This window comes from Aulonocara sp. 'chitande type north' Nkhata Bay, linkage group LG5, assembly GCF_057382095.1.
Source record: "Aulonocara sp. 'chitande type north' Nkhata Bay isolate Kocher_YH1m ecotype deep benthic linkage group LG5, A_spYH_male_GT1.1, whole genome shotgun sequence".
NCBI lineage: Eukaryota > Metazoa > Chordata > Actinopteri > Cichliformes > Cichlidae > Aulonocara > Aulonocara sp. 'chitande type north' Nkhata Bay.
In genome coordinates, this window is record NC_141348.1 from 8,124,579 (window position 1) to 8,134,558 (window position 9,980).

Below are 9,980 nucleotides of genomic sequence, written 5' to 3' on the forward strand. Positions count from 1 at the left end.
TTCTACAGCATATTCATAAAGAGGTCATGGTGGAAGGAACCACATACTCTCGAAGCTGCATCAGAAATACTGGATTCCTGGTGCTGGTACTTTGATTAGAAACATTATGTCGAAGGTAGAACGTTTCATGGAGTTGCAGGCCAGCAGCAGATGGGTGGCTTGCCCAAAAGCAGATTTGACCAACTTTGTGGAAGCAGAGCGCGACCTGACACAAGCTATGGAAGAAAATCAGGAAAAGATCTCTGATACGCTGTCTTTGAAGGGAGTGAAATGGCTCTTTAGTCCTCCAACTGGATCGCATCATGGCGGAGCATGGGAGTGGTTGAGTCGTTCTGTCAGAAAGATTCTTAATTTCACCCTGCAGACACAGCATTTGGACGAAGAAGGACTCCAAACTGCTCTTTGTGAAGTGTAGTCCATCCTCAACAGTAGACCCATTACACTGGAATCCACTGATCCAAATGATTTGGAATCCTTAACACCAAACCACCTCCTCCTTCTCAAATCCAACCCGTGTTACCCGTCTGTTCCAGAAAGGTAATCTCTTAACGATGGAGACAGGTTGTTGGGGGAAAACTCTGTAAAAGACCCAGGAGAAATAAAGACACAATGAGACAAAGTTACTTTCTTTATCAAACGTGTACACGGGTGAGCTGCTAAGAACAACTCACCCCATGCACAGTGGCTTGGTAATTTTTATAGGAAAGACAGTGAGAACAGGATAAGAAAATACAAAACAAATAAAATAAACAACTCCATATGTGGCACTAGTCTCGTCAGCAGAGAGCTGGGAGAAGGCTGTGAGAGATAAAACAATCTAAAACAATATGTCCCAAAACAGTATGTCTTTGCTGAGAAAGTCTAAAAAGATAATTCTAAACTAATCTAACCATAGGCAAAGGGCAGACAAAAGGCATCTTTGTACATTTAAAAGAAGGTAAAGAAACATAGAATCATTTTTCCTGTAACATTCCCTCCTGTTTAACTTATTTTAAATGTATACAACAATTGTCTATGAAGGTTATTTATTAAGTATCTTAGGCAATTTTTTAACTTCCAAAATCTTCAAAATGTCAGCATAGCAGAAATGGCAGTCATTTGGTCTAAAGAATAAAACAAAAGAAAATAATAAAAAGAAAAACATAGTAAATGAAAATCATAGTAAATGAAATAACAAGTGGAATAAACAAGAAAAAATAATAAAACTACAAAAAATAAAGGATAAAAACCTTATATTTTAAAACGAAAACTTACAAAAAATAAAAGGATGAAAAGTAAAATGAAAACTTTATATTTAAAAATGATGAAAACCTAATATGTAAAATGAAAACTTCAAAAAATACAAGGATGAAAACCTTATATTAAAATGATGCAAACCTTAAATTGAAAACTTTATATGTAAAATAATGAAAACTTCATATTTAAAACTGAAGACTTCAAAAAAATAAGAGTATGAAAACGTTATAAAAATGAAAAACTTTATGTTTAAAAGTCAAGACTTCAAAAAAAAATAAAAGCATGAAAACTTGCATAACCTACTAATGTTTTAATCAGTGCATGATCACTTGACAAGTCATTTTTAATCACCACGTCATTTATTAGCAGCTAGTACAAGTTCTCCTCTAACAGAATTGCAACGGGATGTTGTTCTTCTTGAGGCACGGCAACATAAGCAGTCATTGTAGTTGTTATCATCTTTGAAATCATTACTCTTAGGCATGGCAACACACACAACACTAATATGAGCAGTGCTATCATGATGAGACCTAGAAGAAAAAATGGCTTTGCTACAGCAGCCAGCCATGAACCGCTGAACAGCCAGTCAAGCCAGCCTTGTGCTGTAGCTGCTCCAGGTGTGTGGTCAGTGACATATTTTTGCAGAGCGGTCAAATTCTGCAAAGCTTCATAAATGTCTCCTCCAGTTTCGTATCCATCAGGGATAAAAGTGCAACATGTTTCCCCGATCAGCTTGCAAACTCCTCCTTGTGATGCTGTTAGCAGGTCTAGTGTCAGTCTGTTCTGCAGCACCATCGTTCTGATGGCCTGCTGTTCACCTGCTAAGGCAGTTCCCAGGGTCTTAGTCAAGTTGATGTGTCGTAGCAGAGCATATCGGTTGATTTCCACATGATCCCGCACCTCGGCAACTCCAATGCCGGGGATCAAGCTCTGTAAGAATTTCACTCCACCTCCCCAGATGCGAAACTCTCCCGGCACTCCAGTGTCCACAGTAATGCCGAAAGAATTGGGGGAGGCGATGTCCACTTCACGTCTCTGCCGGCTGCTTGGATGATGTGCAACACTTTGCATGAAGAAAACGTGATCTGATAATTCCACCAGGGCGCACAGACCTCCCCAACCTTCAGGGAGTGACAGATAAGCCTTGTTGCCACATAGGAAGTACCAGTCAGCCAAAACTCTGGTTCCTCTGCTGCTGGGTGCCGTCCGTGCACATCCTGTCTGGTACTGAGTCTTTGTTTGTAGTGGCATTCGGTAGCTGTAGTCGGAGCGACAGCTTAGGCCCATCAGCGTCGTGTTACTGGCACAGGTGGCGTTGATTGAACAGGCCATACACTTCCTCTCGTTCCTTGGTGGGCAGAAAGTGTATATGGACTTACATAGGTGAGTAGGCAGCTCCCCCACTGCCCGCGAGCCATTGTTCATCACACATACTGGCAGTTGTGATGCATTCAGTTTGTTCAGTAGAATTACATCAGGCAGTGGGTCTGAGACTTGGGGCCAGGTCAGTAGGTAGGTCTGTCTGGAACAGTTCACATTTGTGAGTGATGATGACCTCCAGGTTGCTTTTGCTGGGATGCTGTAGTTGGCTTTGGACCAAAGAGTACCGTAGCCTGGATGTGTTGCCAGGCCCAACAGACACCAACTGCGATCTTCAGGTATGCTGTACGGCCACAGGCCAGACGTCTGTGAGGATAGGGGCATATGGGTACATGCATAGCAGTCAGTTTTGTTATTCAAATGAGCTGTAGTGTTCATAAACTGCCACCAGAAGTTAGTGGCGTAGCCATGGGGAAACTTGGTGTACTTTCCTTTGTCATACAGTGTCTGCCTTTTCTCCACATAGCGTGACTTGTTGTCCCTCACGGAAGCAAAGGTGAGGAGCCCGGCCATGGTCAGGGCCGCTGCAGTTGATAAGAGCCATCACGTCATGACGACGGAACACACCCTCCTGTCGCGAGTAGACCCCCCGGCCAGGAAAGCTGACCCCTCCACCGGGCGAGATCACAACAAGCGGGCAAGCCTGCCGTCAGCTGTGCTTAGATGGCTTCACTGACTCGCCTGCAGTGACTCTGATGGATCCAGGATGGTCGTTCCGCAATTTTGCAAGCGGTCGGTGTAGTGAGGAGGACTTGGTATGGCCCCTCCCACCTGGGTGTGCTCCAGTTTTTCCTTTGGAGCACCTTGATCAGAACCCAGTCACCGGGCTTTAGTCTGCAAGACACTGGAGAAACATCATCAGGTTGTTGATTATGTACAATGATCTCTTTGTTTTCTAACAGCTTAGACATCCATTCTGCTAATGTGTTTTCTCTGATTGCTTTGTCTATTGGTTGACTGGTACTAGGCAGTGGAAACGGCCTGCCATGAATGATTTCAAATGGAGTTAGTTTATGGGAGCCTTGCGTTAAGCGCATCCACATTTTCACTAAACCCAAACATTCAGGCCACGGCCTTCCTGTTTCTGCCATGCATTTCCTGAGCCTTTGTTTTATAGTGCCGTTAGTTCTCTCTACAAGGCCTGTGCTCTGAGGGTGATAAGCACAGTGGTGTTTTATGCTGAAACCGAGTGCTTCAGAGACCTTAGTGATGACATCATTTACAAAATGAGTGCCGTTGTCTGACCGTATCAAAGCTGGGATGCCATATGTGGGTATGAAGTGATTGCACAGGCACTTTGCTACTGAAATTGCATCTGCCTTTTTCACTGGATAGATTTCCGGCCACTTTGAGAACACGTCTATAACCACTAGGGCGTATTTTGACCCTTGACATTCGCTTAGTTCAATAAAATCCATATGAATTGTGTGAAAAGGATGAGGCGGAGTTGGAAAACGGCCTCTTTGTGGTCGCAGGTTACCCTGAGCATTATATTTTTGACACGTCATGCATGTTCTGACAAATTGTTTTGCTGAGGTTTCAAAATTTACAGTGTAGAATTTACAGTGTAGAAATGAGAGTATTGTGTAGAATTTACAGTGTAGAAATGAGAGTTGACAATACTGGTCAGTCCCCCCGTTGACAAATGCGTACAGCCATGAGTCACTAATGCCGCCATTTTGTGGAGGAATTTTGGCAACACTGGCTTGCCATAACATATCATTAAGTCGTTTGTCAGAACTGCACCGTGTTTTAGCCATTTTGCCTGCTCTGCTGTGCTTGCTGCTTTTTGTTCATTTTTCAACACATCCAGTGGAATCTGATGTGTGTTTACTGCCATCAATGTGATGTTTGCCTGTTGTGCCGCCTATTTTGCTGCTCTGTCAGCAAAATTGTTGCCTGTAGTAATGAAAGAGTCAGTAGGCGTTGTAAGAGGTTGGCATGCTGGTTTGCCAGTTGGTGTAATCATTCCTCTGGTTTTCCAGATTTTTTGCAAAATGATGCACAGCAGAGAAAACATACTGGCTGTCTATATAAATGGTTATTTGTTTATCTTTGTGTATTTCACATGCGCAACAATCTCGTGTGAAGTGACCTTCCTCTCCACGGTTCTAGCAGGCGTTGTCTCTATGTTATCTGCTGTTTCTGCGTGGCTGTCTGCGGCCTTGGTGTTTGTGACTTTGCTCGCCTCTCTGTTCCTGATAGCCACCTGCGAATTAGTGTTTTAGTCTGTTGTCAACAGTCAGCCTTATTTTTAAGTTACAGAATGCTTCTCCCTTTTTTTGTTTTTTGTTTTTTTTGTTTGGGAGAATAGATGCAACTCTACATTTTCACTTAAGGCAGTTTTAGATAATTTCTAGTTCTTCAAACAATGCATGGATCTCACACATTTCAAACTTTCAAGTTAGGGTTGTTTCCCATTTATACAAATATATATATTTAACTTTGCATTGCTCACAGCTCATAGCTCACAGCTCTAAACCTAGGCATTTTTCAATCATATGCCTAATCACTATGTGTCACTGTGATTCTCAAGTATTGTCACAAGTTCGTTTAAATTCGTTTCCAAAACCAACAAAATAATCAAACAAAAACAAAAAACATAAACGTGTCAGGACACAAAAGAAAAAGGAAAAAAAAAAAAAAAAAATGCTGCCACCCGAACAAGGCAGAAGTCTGCATATGTTGGCTTTTAATAGCATGCAGCTTGTAACATACTAGACTAATGTGCCTGTGTTAATTCAGCTCCATATTATTGTGTGAAGTTTCACTGGGTTGGGAGTGGTTTTGTGTGTGTCACATTTTTGGTGAGCCAATGGCTGGAATGAGGTTGGACTAATTAGAGGCAGGTGTACTTGATTGCACTGATACACTGGTCTACTTATAGCCCATACTACAACCACTGCTGTTTTGTCTCTCTGTGCAGATATGTAATGTGATGAAATCAGATATGATTGGGATGGATTGGTTTTGCGCTATGAATTTTATATTAAGTGTGTCGTTTTGTCTCTCTGTGCAGTCCAGGGCCTATTATATGCCACAGCCTAAAGGCAGCTGGGTTGCAGAGGCTTGAGTGACCACTGACTATATGCTTGCAGGGTGGTGGGTCTCCAAGTACAACTTCTAACCCTGTTAAAGGCAACATGTGGAGTGCAACTTGGCCGTGTGTCATAGCTGTCTCTGGCCTTGGGACTGTGTGTTTTTATACAATTCTTAAGTGGGACACTGGACTGTTTTATCTTTTATCTCTTGATATATTTTTCGTCAAATTATCTTTTAGAATTTTATTGACTGACATCTTTTTGCCCATGACTGAGACGGTTGGTCAGACCTAGAGTCTTTCTTTGGGTGTGTTACAGCAGCTTCTGCTCTAAAACAAATAAATAAAAAGAAAAGAAAATGTGGAACATGCTCATCAGCTTAGCAGTGTCTACATATTTAATTCAGCTTCTCAATCCTGTAGTTTTAGCTGTTGTCTACAGGGTTTTGCTTATTGGTTGTTATGATAGGTGTGCTCTATATCTCAGCAATGTGTCATTCTAGGATGATAAGTTTCAAGCTGGTCAAGTGCCTCTATGCACTTCATTAGTTTAGTTATTCTCCGTATTGTCTTCATCTCACATGTCATTACACTGAGTTTCAGCAAACCTTAAGCTTGATGCAGACTACTGCTTAACAATTATCCACCTCACATCATAACCGATTAAGGTGCCTCTTCATATTAATATTATGTCATTGTTCATATTATACCCTTTGTCTTATATAACAGCAATAGCATATTATAATATTTTATCAGTGTGTACCACTATACTACTCCTGAGCCAATTTGTTAGTTAGATCATCTTATTCGGCAAACAGATAATTTAGAATTCATCCAATCTGCGGTCACATTTGTTCTCTCTGTTGCATGGCGGACCAGGCAGTTCTATTATAATATATTATTTATATTTTATTTTGTATCCATCAAGGGCTTCAGATGACCTGCAGAATCATCCTTTTCCCAGGGTGGAGACAGTTACCTTTTCACACACTGTCCTTGGCTGAACAATGACACAGCCTTAATATACCTTATTAAAATATTTTCGTGTGAATTATTTGCTTTATATTCATTTTATACATGCTGGGCATGGTCATCATGTCAACTGTGTTTCATTGTTAATATCACTTTACAGGTTGTTATCCTTGCTATTATTAATTTCAAGTACTCTAAAGATAATTTCTACTGTAACTTTCCCTTCATCTTTATTTCGTACTTTTTATATTTATATCTACTCAGTGGGGTCTGTTTTCAACCCTTTTAAACTACAAACTACTTTGATCTCTAGTTTTCACTTAATAAGGGATTATTAAGTTCTTCCTGATATGGGTGTTGCTGCAGATGCGGCTGCAGGAGTGAGTGATGGTTTACTAAAAGGATTGTGGGAACTGCACAGTGTCTCGTCTTCTGGTTTTACTAAACTGGCAGTTGAGTTCTGTTCTTCTGACTGTTTATATTTTGTTTTCTTAAATCTCTCAGTTTACAGACACTGTTTTTGTCCGGCGTCTGGACTTTTCTTTTCTCACCACTGCTCGTCAGCAGGAGTGAGTTTTAATTTCACTTGCTTGATTACCCATCTTATTTATGTATTTACTTATTTTTGTTTAAGTAATATATACACAATACAGCTGCTATCACCTTCGCTGGTATTAGAGACGAGAGTGGTTGCTCACACGCCCTTCTACTTTCGGACTATTTCCAAAAGCGGTGTGAACTTTACGAGACGGAACTCGACCGTTCTCTCAACTCACCAGCACGTCAGTGAATAGCAGTAAAAGAAAAACACAGTAGGAGCAGCTCAGTCTCTTATTGGACCGTGAAAATTCAGCTTGCTCCATTAATTAAAACAATACACACACACACATTCACATTCACAGCTTCGACGCGCGCGACCGGAACCCTTATAATAAGGGGAGCTCCCAGAGCTACTTACTCCCTAGACCCAGTCTAGACCCAGCTGGGGGAGCTACCCAGAGCTCCAAAGCTACCAGTCGACGAGCTCCCAGAGCTACCAGTCGACGAGCTACGCTACCAGTCGACGAGCTTCCAAAGCTACCAGTCGACGAGCTACTTCCGCTATTTTAAATTCCCTGAATTCAAAATGCGCTTTTACGCAAGATTGTGTCAGTGTGTCTGTATCTACCTGGTCAGTGTCGCCGGGTCTGGTCCACCTCGATCGGGCCCCACCACCGTGGGTCGCTTTCTAAGAACGTTGGCCAAGACTCGAATTTAACGCTCTTGGTCTTTTATCACACACCTAGTATGTGAGCTGTCGACAGGCGAGCAACGTGGACTGGTCACGGAGATGGGACACGATGGAGGCGATCCGGCTCGAAGGACCAAGAAATGTTGGGGGAAAACTCTGTAAAAGACCCAGGAGAAATAAAGACACAATGAGACAAAGTTACTTTCTTTATCAAACGTGTACACGGGTGAGCTGCTAAGAACAACTCACCCCATGCACAGTGGCTTGGTAATTTTTATAGGAAAGACAGTGAGAACAGGATAAGAAAATACAAAACAAATAAAATAAACAACTCCATATGTGGCACTAGTCTCGTCAGCAGAGAGCTGGGAGAAGGCTGTGAGAGATAAAACAATCTAAAACAATATGTCCCAAAACAGTATGTCTTTGCTGAGAAAGTCTAAAAAGATAATTCTAAACTAATCTAACCATAGGCAAAGGGCAGACAAAAGGCATCTTTGTACATTTAAAAGAAGGTAAAGAAACATAGAATCATTTTTCCTGTAACACAGGTCTAATATATATCTCACCTGTTTTGGAAAAGATGGATTAAAGAATACTTGCCACAACTTCAACAGCGCCAGAAATGGGGAAGGATTAAATGCAACTTTATTCCTGGAGATGTGGTCCTCATAGTTAATGACTCTGCAACTCGTGGTTCCTGGATTATTGGCAGAGTCACAGGAGCTGTGCCAGAGAAAAAGGAGCTTGTATGTCAGGTCTGGATTAAGACCCCAACCAGCCGTGTGTGCAGACCCGTCACAAAGATATGCCGTCTTCAGGAGACCTTTGACCCATGATGATGACAATTTTGACACAGCGTGACATAACTTACGTTGATTTGACTTTAACACTAAGAGAGATACATCACAGACTGACTATATTTAGGCTATGTGCTGGTAACCTCTGGCCTATGACTGACTGACCATGTGTGGACAGAAGAAGAGAAGAAAAGAAAAAACGACTTCGGTGGACTTTTTGAGCATGTTATGTTGTCTAACTGGTTGTCTGTGATGTGATGTGTACGTCTTGAGTTATGGTGTCCAATATGTAATTATTACAGTACTGATGCAGGCAACAGTACTGATTAGTTGCCGGAATGTGGTTGATAGGCATAGCTTTGTTGGTGGGTGTTGGTGTGAAGTGGGTGATGGGGGAAGTCGTCTGTTGCTGACCGCTCAAGCCAGGAGTGTTGTCATCACTGTTGTTTTGGATGGATTTTAACAATTTTTGATACCATATAAAGAAGTCTTAAATTGAAACTGAATTGCATTACATTGGCCTCTAGTATCACTGTATGGAATCTGGAATCTTCCCATCCACCTGTTAGTGACCCTCCATCTGAATTATTAATATTAATATTAACAAACTAGCAGGTGGAGAAGGCCCCTACTGGCTCATATCTATGGGGGTGATTTCTGCTCATAACGCCCATTGTGTAGACTGATAACATCCGAAGTGCATAGGGATAAATTGCAACTGCTGAAACTTTTTGGAATAGGGTTTGCAGATTTTTTTTTTCTTTGAGTACTACAAAGAAAACAGATTTCACTACTTGGGTAACACAGTGATACAACTGTTAGCAATGTCACCTGAAAAACATTTTATGACATTACCTTTGCCAACCACATCAGTGTCACTGAAAATGGTGAATATGAGCTGATTTTTCCACAGGTTACTCATTATGGAAGCGAGCCAGAGATTGTGATACAACATACAAGAGAAGGGCTGAAATGAAAGAATGAAAGACCTGTAAAAAGGACACAGGCTTTTCAAATCCTAAATAAATTAATATAGAAAGCGCTTCTTTTATGTGTAAATGAAATTGAGTATGTATGACTTATGACTGAAGAAACAATAAACAGTAAACCACTAACACTAGTAGACTTTACCACTAACTAATAATAACTTTATCATTGTTCTAATATTGTTAAAATACTTTATAACATATAAACCGTTAATGACAATTAGAAAACCTAATTACGTATTAGTATGTCCACATACCGTCACCAAAGCCTGTACAAATGGCAACAGGTCAACAACGTCATGACGTCACCCAGCGTTACTTCAGCCAGCCAAAGC

At 41.3% G+C, this 9,980-nt stretch overlaps 1 protein-coding gene across 1 annotated transcript; it reads right to left on the minus strand.

Moving 5' to 3' along the window:
• Positions 1-571: 571 nt before the first annotated feature.
• On the minus strand, positions 572-3,127 carry LOC147329803 (uncharacterized). The gene has a single exon (XM_086291144.1). The coding sequence runs from the start codon at positions 2,992-2,994 to the stop codon at positions 1,606-1,608; it is 1,389 nt and encodes a 462-aa protein (XP_086147270.1). The 5' UTR covers positions 2,995-3,127; the 3' UTR covers positions 572-1,605.
• Positions 3,128-9,980: the final 6,853 nt, after the last annotated feature.